This window comes from Rissa tridactyla, chromosome 3 (assembly GCF_028500815.1).
Source record: "Rissa tridactyla isolate bRisTri1 chromosome 3, bRisTri1.patW.cur.20221130, whole genome shotgun sequence".
NCBI lineage: Eukaryota > Metazoa > Chordata > Aves > Charadriiformes > Laridae > Rissa > Rissa tridactyla.
In genome coordinates this window covers 124863706-124881054 of record NC_071468.1, presented here as the reverse complement: position 1 = coordinate 124881054, position 17349 = coordinate 124863706, and the positions used below count along the sequence as shown (strand labels likewise).

General features: G+C 40.3%; 1 protein-coding gene across 5 annotated transcripts in view; it reads right to left on the bottom strand.

Moving 5' to 3' along the window:
• The window catches only part of KIF13B (kinesin family member 13B), a 140648-nt gene that overhangs the window by 44181 nt on the left and 79118 nt on the right, over positions 1 to 17349 (bottom strand). For all 5 annotated transcript variants that reach the window (XM_054196577.1, XM_054196579.1, XM_054196578.1 and 2 more), the window contains 13 exons: positions 16113 to 16247; positions 14057 to 14187; positions 12915 to 13001; positions 11742 to 11932; positions 10701 to 10911; positions 9417 to 9579; positions 8235 to 8381; positions 7570 to 7719; positions 6769 to 6897; positions 5008 to 5178; positions 3901 to 4058; positions 2458 to 2590; positions 1285 to 1431 (listed from right to left, as the gene is read on the bottom strand). In XM_054196577.1, the coding sequence (XP_054052552.1) occupies positions 1285 to 1431; positions 2458 to 2590; positions 3901 to 4058; positions 5008 to 5178; positions 6769 to 6897; positions 7570 to 7719; positions 8235 to 8381; positions 9417 to 9579; positions 10701 to 10911; positions 11742 to 11932; positions 12915 to 13001; positions 14057 to 14187; positions 16113 to 16247 (1953 nt within the window). The remainder of the gene's footprint in view (positions 1 to 1284; positions 1432 to 2457; positions 2591 to 3900; positions 4059 to 5007; positions 5179 to 6768; positions 6898 to 7569; positions 7720 to 8234; positions 8382 to 9416; positions 9580 to 10700; positions 10912 to 11741; positions 11933 to 12914; positions 13002 to 14056; positions 14188 to 16112; positions 16248 to 17349) is intronic.

Sequence of the window (17349 nt, the reverse complement as noted above, 5' to 3'; positions counted from 1 at the left end):
CCATCCCTAGAGGTGTTTAAGAAACGTCTAGATGTGGCACTTCAGGGCATGCTCTAGTGACAGAGACTGCAGGGGTTTTTTTTGGTGTGTGTATGGTTGGACTTGATGATCTCAAAGGTCCTTTCCAACCACGAAGATTCTATCATTCTAGACAGCTCGCAGGCACAGTCACTACCAGTAGCATAATGGGGAATAAAAGCAATAATCCACCTTGGATGCTGCGGAAAAGTGACATCTCTGCAAAGGTGGAAAAAATTCCCCTTTCTGTGCTCCTGACACGAGGGGCAAGGGATCGCTGAGGTTAGGAGACAACACACAACCCAACTGCTTCAGACCGCACAAAGGGAAAAACAATACTGATTAAGCAAAAAAACGGAGGCAGACACACATTGAATCATACTCTGTCAACAGGATAAACATTATGGAAAGCTGGGAGATGTCCCAAAAACTACTTGACATTTAGTTGGCCTTGTCTCAAGCAGGGCAGCTAATCAAGCAAGTCGAGAGACTTGCTCGTTCTGTTGCACCAGATTTTGGCTTGCTAACGCAGAGGAGTGACTGAATTTTAATTTAGCTGTTGTGGGGGGGGGGAAGTCAAACTGCACTGGAAAGTGATAGAAGCGTCTCAGAAAGACAATCCCTAAAGATAGATCTATATTACTTGCACTTTAAGATGAGATGCAGCACTTCTGAAGTTGTCAAATAACTGGCCCACACATACTATGGGCCAACAACTCATATAATTCTAACACTTGTAACTCAACACTATCTGAATATATGTTCCATTGATTTATTTCAGTTTGGCTACTTCCTTAAAATTTCTCCCGTATCTAATATTTGAAGTAAAATCTACCGGAGAGACTCAAATTTTAGAAACTTCGGCATTTTCTTTTCTTCTTTGAATGGTGCGTTAAGGCTGTGCTGCTTTTAAGGATAGGAAAAAAAACAAACCCCAAACCAGAAGAGAGACAGAAGGTAATCTTACAAATATTATTTTTTCCATAGAAAATGTTTTTTGAATAAGAGGAAGATGTTCCACAACACTTTCTGAAAAATATAACTATCTTGAATAATTGCTAAAACCACCACCAAAGTAATTCTGACGCTTCTTCTTGACATTACTTTATACATTTAAGAAGTAGGTTCAAAAAATATCCCCCCAAAACAAACTAAAACTTGAAATGAACAGAGTTGCCTCCAACTGCAACAAACTTAGGACATCGCTTTATGCTTTTACATGTCTTGGAAGTAGCCACAGCTGACAAGAAATATTCCGACCCTTACCTGATAATTTTCAGGTACTTTTTGTGACTTGACTTGTTTTATTTGAACACAGCCAATGCCGATAGATAATATTGATTCCTCCATCAGTGGCAAGGTCCCAGATTCCTGCACAGATCTCACTTCAACCTGAATTCGTCGAGATTGCCCCTGCCCAAAAGAACAATTTGAAATACTCGGGGGGGGGAAAAAAAAAAAAAAGACTGTAAAATGCTGAAAGCTTAGTGACAGAGAGACCTCTACTGGCTGTCACTGGAAAGCAACGGTATATGTTTATTTTGTGAAGAACAAAGTGGTGAGTACTGCAGTCTCAGACACCCCTTCTGTTGCAAGGATTTACGTATTTACAGAAAAAAAAGTTCAGCATTTAGCAACTCCCCAGTTTACTTTTCTGGAGGGTTTTCCAAACATACACTTATAGGATTTTATTTTTAATACTTCTGAAGGCGAAAAATAGGATCTCTTCCCCACCTACAAAAGAGGAAAGAAAATAGTCTAATTTGATGAGCTACTGGAATTCAGTGAACTTTTCTTGACTCTGGTCTCCTTGACTGAACATTCATACCCACGGATGTGATCAATGCAGCAAAGTAACTGTTCTTCAGTAAAACCCGTAGGGAAAAAATAAGTAAATAATAATAATAAAAACAATTTAAAAAAAAAAAAATCAAAGGAGTTGGGGAGTTCAGAGGTGCAGCCTGTATCTAACTTCTACTAATTCCTAGTGTTCTCTGAGCAATAGCTTATCATTTAAAAATGTTAACTACTCCGTTAAGCATTAACAATTTAATGCGTGTAGAATTCAAAGAACAAAGGAGTGGCTGGCTGGAAGGATCAAATAAAGGGGAACTCTGGACCTCTTTAAAAAATAATTAAGTTCAGTCGAGACTGATGTCCTTTCTACCAGGCGCTATCACAGCGCAGGGAAAAGAACAGAGGACAGAGATTACAGGTGAGCTTTGATCACCTTTACATCCCAGCTTCTGCACGCTGGCAGTGTCACAAAACACAGAGGGACTCCACGTTCTTCCGCTTTATGTCTGCTTTACGCAAGATCATATTTTGTGTCTAAGCTTGACAGTTCCTTGGACACCATCCCTTTACCATACAAAACAGAAGCTTCTTAGCTTTCCGCAGGCTCTTCTCCCAGCTGAAACCCTGCACGTGCCACCTTACCTGTCTGAGCTGGAAGATGCCCCCCGTGCACACGTCCTTGGCAGGAGTCACCTCAACTGGGCAGTATTCCCCATTCTCATTCAGCTCTAGAATTTGAACCCAGAGTTCCACTTTTCGGGTTACTTCACTCCACCTGCAAAACACGTCAAAAACATCTTTTCTGTCTTTTCCCTTTTTTGTTTTTTCCCCCCAAAAGGAAGAAAACCCAAAGCACTAGCTCAGACTGCAGACTGAAGAAGCAAATGAACACTTCAACAGGTGCGCCACGTGCGACTATACCGCGTTACTAGTTGTGCAGTGCCTGTAAATTTTACTGACAGCTATTTCAGTCAAACATCAGAACTAAGCCTTTTCTTTATTCCAATATGAAAACCAATTCCACTAGATTCTAACATTTAAGCTCCGGTCTCAACTACTGCCCCAGAAGCCAGGTGTTGTCGGTGCAATGAGATTTGTACAGAAGACAGCAGAATGAAATACGACTTTGTCTCATAAGCTTTCGAGATTCAGGGCACTTCCCTGAACGTCATCATACTACTGCCTTCTCCCCAGTTCTTCTAAGACCTTACACAAGAAATGGCCACTTTTGCAGCACCTCAAAATTAAAAAGGAAGGAGGTACTTACTACTCAGCTGCCAGATGTAACTCACTATTCTCCTGTTTCCATCTCCTCTTTGTCACATTTTCCTGACTTTTCTTTTAAACTTCCCTATATATAGCTTAACATGCTCATCACAAGCTTAGGCTGGAGGTAAAATGAGAAATAACTGCCACTAAAACAAGGTGCAGAGCCTTGAATTGGAGGTGCAAACCACCTTACATTTAAGAAGATGCTCCTGAGTTTACTTTGGGGCCAACAAGCAGCTGCAAGCAAAAGAGCAACCCCCTTCAGTCTAAATTACCATGCTGTTGCATATTTACTCCAGTCGAAGTAATTAGCAATATAGCTCTTCCAGTGGAAGCATTACAGTGACGGCATTTCATGGCCAAGAATGAACTGGAGTCAGACCTTAAATAAATAAATCAGCGTACGGTCAGAACAACCACCTTACTGTTTTAGACTGGATAGCTCTTTCTGGCCCAGACTAGCACAAAAATCTAAAGGAAAATCATCAGCTTGCTCGTTTGTAAAACACTACTTACGCACTCGAGTTTGCCTAAATAAAAGGGACTTCAAAGTCTTTCAAGTTCTACCACTTTTATTTTGAAACAGAGACGGGCATTTCTCCTCTTTCCCTTTTTTAAAGCCTATTGACACATCGCATAGTGTTTTTCCAATAGACAGAGTCCATTTATAATAGTTTAATAGATTCAGTTTCAAAGACATGTTCAGTTGTCTTCAGTTCAAAATTTTACTATTTATCCTAAACCTGCTTCAAAATTGGGGACGTCAGACAGTGATTTTCCAAAATTTGAAACCAAAGATCTATTTTCCGTATTTACCTGTCTCGAAGGCTGCGTGTTTTGGCTTGAATTATTCCCAAATCCCACAGGGCTGGATTTTTGCGGTCACCACTCTGCTTGTGCCCATATACTTCAATCGCCAAAGCACCATCATAAAGATGTTCCATGAAGTCTTCGGAAATGTTTACAGAAACTTCCTGTATGTAAGTGACAAATCGGTTGATGACTGTGGCTACACGACGACTTAAGACTTAGAGATTTACTGCCGTGACTTTCATATAAGCAAGTAGTAAAGTCACCCTGGTCCCCAAGAAACAATATAGAGGAAAAGAAGAACTGTAACCTCAGCTTGTAAAATCAGGAGGTAAGGCAAAGATACACGATTAGCTGAAGATTAAAGTTTATAAAGAGCTAAAAATGACTGCATGCCGTTCCAAGTCCCGACCCGATGGTTCAAAAAAAATTAAAAATCGTATGTTCTAATGTTCAGAATCAGAAAAATCAAAACTCATCAGAAGGTATTGTATCTATTTTACAAATGTAAGTGGAAGAAATTGCTCAGTGTAATGACAAATGATAGAAAGAACAAGATGAGAACTTGGGTGATTGGCTGGCATTCATCTAAGCTGACTTTGGATGTCTCTATTAAAGACGCCTTCACTCAGACAGTTGCTTGAAAGTCAATAGGAAGAGATAGTCCGTTCTAAGATACACGACCTAATTTCAACATCTACATTTGCCTGATAACAGGCATCATGTCCCAGGACTGGGACTTTTTCTCTCCACTCCATCAGAGTGTAGAGTGATCAGCTCAGATACGGGCAGTCAAATGTACCCAGACGAATATCACTCTTCCATTCACACTCAGCAGCACTTTTACTGTGGGTAAACTCCAAAATAAGTCTCTCTGCTGAACAGATTCCTTTCCTTTATTAATCGACTCCTTCACCTTCTGTGATTTTTGTATCGTGTAGTATAATCAAACTTAGATGGACTTTGAAGATGTTTCAACTTCTTACTAAAAAACAGAATCAGGCTATCAGCCTCGCAAAGTACAATAATGAGAGCAAAAGGGCAACTGTTGCAGACGCATAAACCTGCTTTCTCGGCCTACAGTTTCATTAACAAAACAGAAAAAAAATTTACATTGCAGTGATCGAAGACAACCATGCACCGTGGCTCCTTGCTGATGGAAGACAAGGAAGGATCCACCTCAGGTGCAACAATAACTGGCTCCAGTTGATCCCAGAACGTGTATTTGCAGAACACAAAGTTGGAGAGGTGCTGTGGCAAACCTGTAGCCTGAAGTATTTTAATCTAGAAAAAGAGATGAGAGACACAGAAAAAGCACTTATTCATTAGGCATAGAATTAAAAAAAAAATCTTCTGCTAGAACAATGTTATTTTATTCTCTTCCACTGCACAGGATAACAAAAAAAGAAAGGAGCCGAGCAAAAAACTTTACAGAATACAAATTTCTGCATTGATATAGATTGGAGACAGCATCAGCTGGACGTCGCCACTAGATGTCACCAGGCACATATTTCTCGGGAGCGAAAGCTGAAGGTGTGAATTTACAAACACACCAAAACATTTTGTTAACTTTTAATGGCGAGATGCAACAACACCTTCATAACTGAAGAGGAATACAATAAAAATTTCACGCTTCTATAAAAACTGGCTCCTTTCTTCTGCAAAATCCTTGTCTGAAGATACTACTTGTCCTTTGCTGCTAGAAAAATACAATACAAAAGTAGCCAATCCTCTCTTTTTCAAAATCAAGGCCAAATAGATAGAACATGTTTTGACTACACCTTCTGACCGAAACAAAGCCATCGTATTAACCATATTATTTAATAAACTTCTATTTGCCATTTGTCAAATTAAGTTCTGATGATTTAGATTCCTATGGTAAGGCACCACTCAAGATCCTCAGGAGAATACGTTTCTTGCCACAATGCCCTACTGCTGTTGCAAGCACATGGGGCTTTATGGGACAGGATAAAAAGCAAAAAGGAGTATGATTGCCCCCAAATTGTTCGTATTGCCCAGAAGCCAGAAAGCTGGGGTTCCACTCCCTCTAGTGCTTTTTGCCTCCCTCTTTTCTTATCTTATCTGTAGCTTGGCCTATCTTGTATTTTACTACAAACACAGAACTGCTAGTAAATCGTTATCACTAATTTTCTTTTCATTATTAACAATAATAAACACAACTGCATGTATTTCACAAAATATTGAATATTTAGAGAGAGAAATATTGAGAGAGAATGATTCACAGAACAACGGGAGTTTATCAGATTCTGTAGCTCCTTTCGAATTAGATATTGTAGCTCCAATCCCAGTGCGCAGGTCTTCCGTGTCTTCCAAGACTACAAAAAACTGTCTGGGCTAAGATTGTATGCACAGACAAATAAATATAGTTTAATAAACACCCTGCAGACTTAAAAAAAATAAATCACAGAGATAGAAAGAAGCAAAACCCATCTAGTTCTCTTGGATTACTTTAGCCACTCAAGAAACAAAATATTGTGAGAAAAGACCAGAGAGCAGCCCTTCAAGACAAACACTGGGCGCCAGGTCATTACGCAAGACCATGAAAACAAATACAGGAAAAGTATTAAACTCTGTATATACAACTGAATGATTAGGATACAGCTAAATTATATGTTTGGTTGTTTTGTTTTTTTTAAAAATCCTGAAACATCAACACAGTTTCATGTAGTCAATCAATGAGTTCAAAAACAGGACTCTGCCTCGGTAACTGAATACTGGACGCGAACATGGCACACGAGGTTACAAAGAGACATCTAACACCCAGAAGCCAGCGCACCAGGGATGGCTTTATTTTAAAACTTGGGACGGAAAGAGAGAACTTTGCTCAGAGGTTGGGATCTTTCTGGAACTCACCCTGCAGACAAGTTTTCTCTCCTGAGTGTCATTTTCATTTGAATAGTCTGGACTATCCTCGCCTCCAACCAACCTGTCGTCTATCTCTCCGCTCACTCGAACAACTTCAACGTGGAGACGACCTGATACCTGGTAAGACAGGAACAGGAATTACTTGTGTGCCAGAAAACAGTGGCAGGTTCATCCCTTTTCAGGTAACTACGACTACTGCTGTTTCCAGTCTGTAAGCAGACAGACAGCATTTTATTCCTGTGTATTGTTTTGCGCTACCAGATGCAGAATTCTTTGGAGCAAGAATCAAAGAGCCTTTCTTGTAAAAACATAAAGAAATGAGCCACCAGAGCGACTCTGGGAACAGCATACTGCAATCTCACCCACCTTCGCACCAGTCTCTCAGAGTCCGAGGAGCGCAGATGTGATGCAGAGCACAGGGAATGTTGCCTGGTGTGCTCTAGCTGCCTTTGGAGTTGTTATCACGCTATATATTTAAGAGCCTATTCTTGATGGTAGTCAGTGAAAGCCAGAGGAGCTATAGCTCATACTCATTCTACTAAGTAGTTATTTTGGGCCGCTTCACTCAAAAAGGTGCTCACAAAGCTTTCTCCTTTCCCAATCACTACGCTGGGCTTCAGAGCTGTCTAAACAACTCCAGTAAGGTATTACAGGATTTGCATAATTTCAAATTGTTAGCAAAGAGCTTGTGTACATGAAACTGGAAAATATCTACTATATACTGGTAATAAGGTCCACAGGCTGTAATTAAACAGTTGAGTAAGGATAGATTATAGAAGAATGACGAACCTCTCCCTTCTGATTGATGATTGGAACAGCATATTGTAGTTTCACATCATAGAACAGGCACTCAAGAAAAACATTGGCTACTCCGATAAGGCTGTGGTTTTCCTGCTCATCGTAGAACGGATCAGCGCGTCTGAAGTAAGCTCTCATCACCTTCAATCAAAGTCGTAATAATGTAAGAAAAACAAACTTTTCACGAAAGGGTTTTCAAAGCGTTGCACAACCAGCCTACTGAAAGGAAAATGGACTCAAGCAAGAGGTCAGATTAGATCACAGGAAGAATGGCAACTTGAATTTTATTGCGGACCGGGTACAAGGCCGGTGCTCAGCAAGTTCTCCTTAACGTTGGCAGATTCAGAGAAGTCAGCCTGAACGTCAGCTGCTGTTGTGTTTACTGACTGCTTTGGTTCTATCGCCAAACTATGCATGCAAACAAGCATCAAAGTGACAAGATAAGGGTTAACGAAATGCTTCAGTATTCCCTGAATATTCACTGAAGATCGCTTCAGTACTAAGAAAAACAAAAGCTCAGGAAAATTTATCTCTTTACCTCCCCCTCTCCCTTCTTCTCCTTCCCAAACCAGAAGGTTTTCTCACATCTGCTTTAAACAAAAAATTTAACAGGGATGTAATTCTATCAGCACAACACCGGAGTAATTTTTACTTACTGGGTTGTCTTCCTCACAGTCTTTCCACTCCTGGTAAAGATCCCTCATATCTACCAATCGATTCTCCAGCTTTTCCAGTGACCAGATCTGTTTGCCTTTCCCTTTCCTTCTCACCTGAATAGCAGGTTCGCTGAGAATTGCGCCTCTCTGTGAAACAATTAAAGAGATACCAACAAGGAATTCATGTCACAACAAACAAAAACTAGTTTAAAACCAAACAAAACTGAGACATCTTTGGGAAAAGTCTGGATTTTGCTCCTTTTTTATTCTAGCTTGAGCAACCAAATTCAAGCGTGACAGACTCTGAGTTCGGCTGTCACAGTGTATTTGTGTTCAGTTTAACTGCGAAGTCTAATGACAGCTACGGGCACTAGTTTCCGTGGATTTTCACCTTACGTAAGTGTTAGAAATAGGAACATTTAAGCATTTCACAAATATCCTCAAGTTAAAGCAGGCCTGGAGCTCCAGCTAAGGTTACTACTGTCTGCAACTTTCAACTAGTGCAGGCGCTTAACCCTCTTCACCATCCCCCTTCTAGATGTGCCAGGAGACTGCAGGAAAAACAAGCAGATGAGAGAAACTTCTAAAGCAACTGATAAAAATTCTAATCCTGGAATAAAATACATCTAACTGTACTAACGATGGCCTGAGTATCACCAAATATGGAGCTGACCTCAAGAACAGAACTAATACCAGCTTAGGTAGCCATTCTGAGGCGTGGAAGTCTGGATTCAGTTCCCTCCTTCCAAAATTTCTAAGATGCCTGAAACAAAAGTCATCCAAATCCTCCCTGCACAATGGGGACGGGCAGCGTTTTCTCAGCTCACCAGGACGATGGAAAGCCAAATGTCCACAAGGTGTTTGGAAACACTTGAAAGAAAACTTACCTAACCCGCGCAGATTTTATCTATCTGCAACAGAAGCAAGTGTGAACTACAACACCAGCAGAAAGGTCTCGCACCAAAACATTTATCAGTAAGCTAGCACATTGTAAGATTTTCATGGTAACAAAATAAGATAAGGATGTAGCATGTGCTAACAGAGCCATATTTAATAGAATATATAATATATATAGAATGGAATGGCAAACTATCTAGGCCATTAAGGTCAGAATACAACAAATAAGAACGTTGAGGGGCAAACTCACTGAACAAGGCTTTAGTTCCATTAGGGCTACCTTACCTTACTGTTAGCATTAAGGCTTGAAGCTGGGATCTGGAGGGTAACTTTATACTCCGTCCTCTTGTCCAGTTCCTCTCCGATAAAATTGGCTTCTCTCACATACAAATTGGCTTTAACAATCTGCTCTCGCAGCTTTCTCAGGCTGTGGGTGAACATTTCTTCTCTAAAAGAAAGGGATTTGGAGGGGGAAACAGGAAAAATGATGGCATTTAAGTACTGAAACAGTGCAAGACAAACAATCACTTGACAGGAAGGAGTCTTAACATTCAGCTTTTTAACACAAAAATCAGGTGAATTACATTGTATTTCTTCTGGGGGAAAAAAAAAAAAGAGAGATTACACGTATGAATTTTGCGGTATGAACACTAGAATGCTGCTGGCTTTGGAGACTTCGCCATGCATCTGCTGAACAGTCAGCTCTTGCGTGGCTTATTCCAGAGTTTTCCCACCACAGATGTAGATGTTCCATCTTACAGATGGAACAGACATCAGACATTATTCAGACACCAGGACCCACTTGCTCACTGGCCTTCCTGGTGAGAGAGCACCAGCTGTGCAGCACGGGGATCTGGTCCCACAAAATATTCCAGACACACAGCTAACATCTTGCTAGGCTGTCTCAGATATTTTCTAGTTCAAAAGTTGCTTCTCTAGCCATATAAATTAGATTCATATTTTCTCATTACAATGTCTTTACCGCACTCCTTGTTTTAGGGTAAGTTTCATCTTCCTCCTGCAGCTGCTCTTTTTGACAGTAATAGTGGAAACGATCATTTAGGGGCTGAAGTAAATAACCTCGCTGCAATTGCCTAGGAAGAGGCAAAGAGGACAGTGGCCCCTCTGTGGTTATGAAACAGTTTTTGCAAAGTATCATCCTCTTATTCCCTTTTCTTTCTGCACTCTTCTTGTTGCCAAGGCCTGCCCAGGCCAGACAGATGGATTTGAATCAAGAGGAAAAACAACCTTCCAGCAGCTGAGTCATGATCCACAGAAGAACAAACTCGTATAAGAGTCTCGAAATTTCTTCCCATCACTTCATCTTTAGTCAAATTTGTTGCCGATCAGGACAGAGTTTCTCCTTACCGATAAAGCAGGCACTCTTCTCATCTTTTCTAGCATTATAGGTCTGATCGTTCTAATATTTTCGCTCTGTCCTCCCAACCCCCCACAGGAGTCCTCTCAGAAATTTGGCAGAGGTGTGCAATGCAATTAGCATCTTGCAAAATTCTCTAGCACTGAAGAACTTTAAATAAACACTCCTGATGGTCAGATTTGATTACCCACCTCTCCTCCGCCCACTGCCGTAAGCGCTGCTGAGCGCTGGGAGAATGAAAGGAGAACCTGTCCATGCTGCGGAAATGCTGCTTCTCCGGCGACAATCGCCTTCGCAATTGCTCCAGTTCATGTTCATACATCAGTCTCTGCCGTTCAAGCGCAGATCTCTTCTCCTCTTCGTGCTGCTGCTCCAGGCTTTGCAAGATGGACTGCATGGGATCTAAGCAGACATTGAAAACAAAGAAGCTAGTACTTCTGGGGATCAAACACCCGGTAACCATAAAATGAAATGGAAAGAATCACGTAACAATACGGGGCAGAGCCAGAGGACTTGGAAATACAAGATCTTTCACATTCTGCCACAGATACAGTGTATGACCTTGGGCAAGGCACAAGTTACTACCATTTGGTACCTCCCTTCCCCATTCTATACCTGCAGTTATTCACATTAGGGACTGCAACAGCCACTGAAGTCCTTAGTGAATAACATCCTACAGAATAAACACAGTTCGCATGTAAAAGGAGGAAGAGATTGTATTTTTGCTTTAATGCATATTAAAACAAAAAATGCTGCTGAACTGTGGCCTACAATAAACATCTACCAAACGGACTGGATGGATGATTTAAGGTACCGAGAAAAGGGAAAGACCAAGTTGAAAAAAACCTTTCCTCCCATTTCCCAAAATAACGCCATTCTGGGACAGCTACATAAGACCACAAAAACTAAGGAACATGGTTTCAGAGATAGAAATCACTACAGTTAATGCCCGAGTGAGACATAACACAAGAAAAATAAACAACAAAGTGAAACCACTTTGAGGCTGTAGTTCTACCAATATTCCAGTTTTGGCCTTTTCCTCAAGAACTGCCAAACAAAATATTGTGGTGGTTTCCCCCCCCGCCCTCAAGTGCTAAAATGGCTACAATGAGTCATTCACGAGAAGAATTCTCCAGTAGGAAGTTAGAAGCGAAAAAGTCTGTGGTTAAGAGTCCCTGAAGATGTAGCCTCATATTCTGTACCTATTTCCAGTCATTTCTCTTGCTTCTTACCGTTACTTCCAAGTGCCTTCATGGTGACTTCCATCTGGGCATACTCATAACTGAAGTTAATCTCGCTCGACACTTCACTGGAATTGTCTCCATCGATGTCCAGCTGCTCAACACTGTTACTGCACTTCATAGAGTTGTCTCGCTCTTCGTCCTCCTGATCTGCCTTCTTTTTCTTCTTTGGCAAATTCAGCCTTTAAATAAGAGGAAAATTTTCCAAGCATTGTTAATTGTTCAACTTTGAAACAAAGGGTTGCTTCCAAAGATTATTAAAATTAAGCAAATTATCCAATTAGGTAGGTTTTTCCCTTTCCAATTTGTTGATCTCCTGCAAGTGTAGTTTTTTTCAGGGTAAACAGGAGAGTTCAAGGCAAACGACGTAATCCATTCTAGAGTACCCGATATTACTAATCATATAGTTTAACCGTTTTTTTTTTCAATCGTCCCATTCCCAAATAATTTAGAGGCAATAATGAAATTATATCCCACTTTTCATCCAGATTCTTCTTTAAAGCATAAAAGAAAGAAATTAAGTTTTAGATTATCATTTAAATCCACTGATCTTTAAGGTATTTCAGACCAGACACAGAGGGTTTCAAGAATACAGCCTTTCACAGAAAACTTCTGCCAGTGATCCTGTCTGATACAGGGAGGTCTCAGGTATGGCTGGAGCTGGAAATCCAGGGGACAGAGAAGACAGTGCCCTTGTAAGACCCAGATCACTGTATAAGATAGGTCAAAGATCTAACACCTTAGCTGCAAAACCCAAAGGCAACCTATCCAGGTCAAAGCTTGGGTGTAATATTTTCACTGTGGAAGAGAAACCACTTGATATTAATGTAGTACCAAACTACATTAAAGTTACCACCCCCAAAATTAAATCTCTTCAGTGAGATCATAGTACTGATAACTGCAGCAAGGTGCTCATCAGCAAGGTTTCAGTCCCTTCAAAATACAAGAAGTTAAGTCAACCGACTGCTCTGAAACTAAAAACATGCACGTTTCCTATGACATGTAGCATTTAGAACAGCCAAACACCAGCATTGCCTTTATAAGCCCAATGAAAAAGAAATCACCTCCTCCTGCAGCCTGAATGCTCCGCTGTCATCTTTCCTTATACCTTAAGATAAAACAAAATAGGCGCAAACTTACAATTTCTTTTAATATCTTTTGTACCTGAAGAAGTGGTTGTTCCCCCACAGTATTCTGTCTCCATGATGCAGCTGGATGGGACACACGACAGCAGAGCCATTTACGAACGTCCTGTGAAAAGGCAAAAATCTAAAGCAAAGGCGTCGATACGAGGCTTCATTTTTTTTCCCAGTACTTCTTACTTTATTGGAACCAGTTAAGGGAGGAGAACAGGCTTATGGATTGCAAAGAGGCAAAATATCCCCAGAAACTTCATTCACCCGCCCCGTGCTGTTTCACAAACTGCTCAAACCCAGCTTCTTTTGATTGCTTAAGCTTATCGAGTTCAGTATTTTTGGACAGATAATACGACAGCTGTATATGGGGACTATAATTAGAGCTTAAAAACGAGGGGCCTGAAAAAAGATGATGTCACTGGAAATAAACACTTTTTGCGCTACTTTGAAATAGACACAAAATAGAAATGTTTGAAGAAGACATCAGAGAACTTCGCTATATAAATAGCTTGAAGACAATAACCTAATTAGAATAATCAGAAACTACTTTTATTTCAAAGTCAGACTCAGTCTGAAAATAGGATCATAGGATAACTCAAATTTGAAGGGAATCTCAGGATGTCAGCCGCTCCGATCTCCTGCTCAAAGCAGGATCACCTACGAATCAGGGTAAATGTGAATTTTGTGTATCTAACAATAAATTATTGGAGATGCTGACGAGGCATGTCATTTTGTGATCTCTTTGAATATACCATCTGCTTTTCAAGTACTGCTACTTAATCAAATAAGACAACAAATGCTTCAGCAGCTCTTTGCATATCAACAGATTTCCTAGAAAATGAATTCAAATGTTGACGGCTACATCTGCACAGCTGCAAATCAGTGAGTGTCTACTGGCTGAACGCGTATGCCATTTACTCATCCTCTCTTTGAAAACTTCGACTACAAACACCATCCCTGAGAGAAACCTCTTTAGAACAAAAGACCTGAGTTGACAGAGGGGTAGACGACAATTAAAACAAAATGTAAAAGCAGGAGACAAGAAGTAAAATTTTCTTGCTTCAGGCGACATGGAAAAGTTCATTTTTTAATTATCCTTTTGCACCACTAATCATAAAATACTAGATAACACTACAATTATACAACTGGAGCTGTATTTTATTCCCTTACCTAGTATTTTTTTGCGGTGTTAACATAACCTGTCCTTCTGGGGTGATGTCTATAATGCAGTGCTCAGGAAGAATTCCCATTCCACACAGCTGGATATCTTGAGAGTTGTCTGAGCCTATTAACGTGTGTTCCTAGGAAAAAGTAATCAAGGTGTTAACAGTGGACTGCAGAAGTTCACTAGTTCGAACTCATCCATTCTCCTTGTGGATAACAGCCTGTCATCTAGTTGGAAAATCTGAAAGCTCTTGAAGAGCTTCCTTTAGAGGGAAAAAGGAGAATGAAACATTGCAAGTAAATCCTCGCTTTGTCTTACAGTAACAAGTAGGAAACACTCAGGAAAGTTTAAAGGCAACAGTTAAATTGGAAGATGAAGAGGTTTCTATAACTTAATTGTGGAAGTCAGTGCCTCGGGATATTGTAGAAGCCAAAAGTACAAAGGAGTTCAAAGAGGAATTAAGACAGGTTCACAGTGGTTTGACCCATGGCTATTACGCAGGTTCCATCTACATCATCCGAAGGCTTAGGAAATTCCTGAAGCACTCCAGGCATGAGGGATTTGGCAGAGAAAGCATCACGCCACACGTGCCCCAGTTCATCCTTTTCTTTTTTTAGCCATCTCTGCGCCATTTTGAGGAACAGATACAACAGTTTAGATCAGTCGGGTCAAGTTCTTTGGTGCTGATCAGAACCAGTACATAAGGGGCTCAGCGTTAAAGAGAACGTGGGCAAGATATTTACTCTGAGAAGCAAGGCAGTTTAACCTCAGAACTCTAGGCAAAACCAGGCATAAGTCATTTTATCGAAAGAATTTCAAAGCAGTGGGATTTCTACACCAAAGTTCTCAACCAACAAAATGAATTTGTTTTATAAAAAAATAATAAATATTTAAAGAGTAACTGAAATGCCCAAAACCTACCCCTTGCAAAGGGGTTTTCTCTGGAAAAGGGAAGTAGCACAGTACCACCTGAGACTTTTCTGCTGGTGCCGATGGGCCAAGGCCTGTTTTGGGAGCGGGCTTTGGTTTGGGTGTGCTCTTGTGATGTGTTCCCAGTGAACGCCACAGAAGTTGGCTCTGCTTCAGCAGGTGTCAGTGGCGAGGCTGATTTAGCGGCTTGAGTCACACTCTGGACACCTACGTGCAAGGCGCCTGGATCCAATTCTGCTCCCAAAACCTCAGCTCTTTTGTCCTTTTCAATGTTTTTTAGTGGATACAACACTGAGAAAGTTCTTTCCCTTGCGTTCATTGAGATATCGCAGAGCAACTATGACCGATATCAAAGAGGAGCACGTATTTCCTAAGACCGATTAAACCAAACCCATCTTTGAGCCCAATTGCTAATTCTGTGGCTGTTCTGCGAGTTACTATAGACCACTTCAAAGAGAAAAGAATGATTTAATGTGAAGCTCAAACTGCCAACATTCTTACACTGCTAAATTTTTAGAACTTGTGTTCTAAAATGTGACTTAAAAACGGTCGTATCACATTTCTCCTCCTGACTCCAGATCACGTCTCCAGTTTGTTAAAACTAGAATAAACTGCTCAAATGTTTCCGCGTGGAGTCCAAAAGTCACATTACACCTTTTTTGTTTAACATCAGTAAAGGGCAGAAGTGCTAAGGCAGAAAAGAACTTGATTTTCACTCCTGGCAAGGTGCATGAAGAGGAACAAAAATGCATTTTATAAACTGCAGTCAGTACTACACAAGTCGAAGCAAGCTGAGTACTGATATGCCCAGATAAAATGCTTTTCCGGGTGAAAGCTGGCGTATAAAAACAGCAAACAGTTTGTAAAGGACGGCATCTCTAAATTTCTTCTAAAAACCAAAACATAAAAACCCCAAACCTTCCTCTGATACACAGAATTAAATTTGCAATAAAAAGGTTGTCTTCATATTATTTTTAATGAGGTGGTGAGTACCAGAGAAGGCTTAGATATGCAGTTTTTATAACATTCTCTAAACACACCTCTGCCAAGCGTGTATTTGAGCCCACGTATATTAAAAAAAAGAATATATATATATTTTATATATATATAAAAATAATTTTTTATTTTTACCTTTAAATAGTATACCAGAAGTTCATTGAGAGCTGGATCTGCATTCAAATTAACCAGGAAGCACTTGTTATCCCCAACTTTTATTCCAGAAGACTGAAGAGATATGCCAAGACTTTCCAACTGTTTCTGACGCTCCTGCAAGAGAGTAGCCATCAAAACATTAAGCTGATTGATGTACAGCCCTTCGGAAACGCATGCCTATGTGCCCAAGCCACAAGACAAAGTGATGGGCAGCTACTTCTGAAGAAGGTTAAGTCTTTCTTCTGCAATAGGTTAGACACAAAAACTTTAGTTATATCGAGCTTTGATCAGGGTATTTGTAATTTCTCTTGTCCTTCCACCTCTGGTCTCAGAGGGCTACGTGCTACGGTCTCGCAGAGTTGCATCTTCCTAGTGAAAAATGAGAAACCAGCTGAGAGCAGCACACTGCAGTACTGTAGGAGCTTCTCCATGACCTCACCGGGACAGCAAAACGCTCCCACAAAGACCTCTCTAGAGCCCTTTATTTTCTCTTTGGAGCTAAAAAGCACCAAGTTAAGTTAAATCCCTGCCAAGTCAAGCTCCATGTCTATCTTTTATTCCAGAGCAATCAAAATGACAAAAAACTGGCAACCTGCTATTTAAGTAATGCAAATAACACTTCCTGCTGAACAAGAATAGTAGCATTTTGGATGGTGCTTTGTTCTCGTCAATAGACTTCATAGAATTCAACAACAAAGCATTACTGTGCAAAAATGTACATCTTTCAACGGGAAGTGGTTGGGTGAAGACTAGAGCAGTGAAAGAGGAACATTAAACATTTCTGACTTAAGAACAGAAAGGGATTCTTCTACAAAAAAAAAAAAAAAAAAAAAAGAGCTAGGAGCTAGAAATGTTGAGAATTGTTCCCAGGATCACACGGAAACTGAAACGAGACTCACTATCCACAACAAGCAAACAAAAATTTAAAAAATTTCTCTCCCAGAATTACCAGGGGGAAGCAGAAACAGGGGAGGGTAAAGCAAGTAAATACAAAAAAATACAAGAGACTTTCCTGTGATGCTGAGATTTCAATAAATAAATAAATAAATAAAATTAGCAGACATTACATAGGAAACATGCTGAAATGTTTATTAAGGTTCTGACCTTTACCTACCACTCCGCTTTGCATTTAAAAACTTAGTATGTCATACTATTCAGTATAATTCTCTGTTCAGCATTGGAGTTGTAGCAGGTCCAACCAAGATTAAAACAGCAA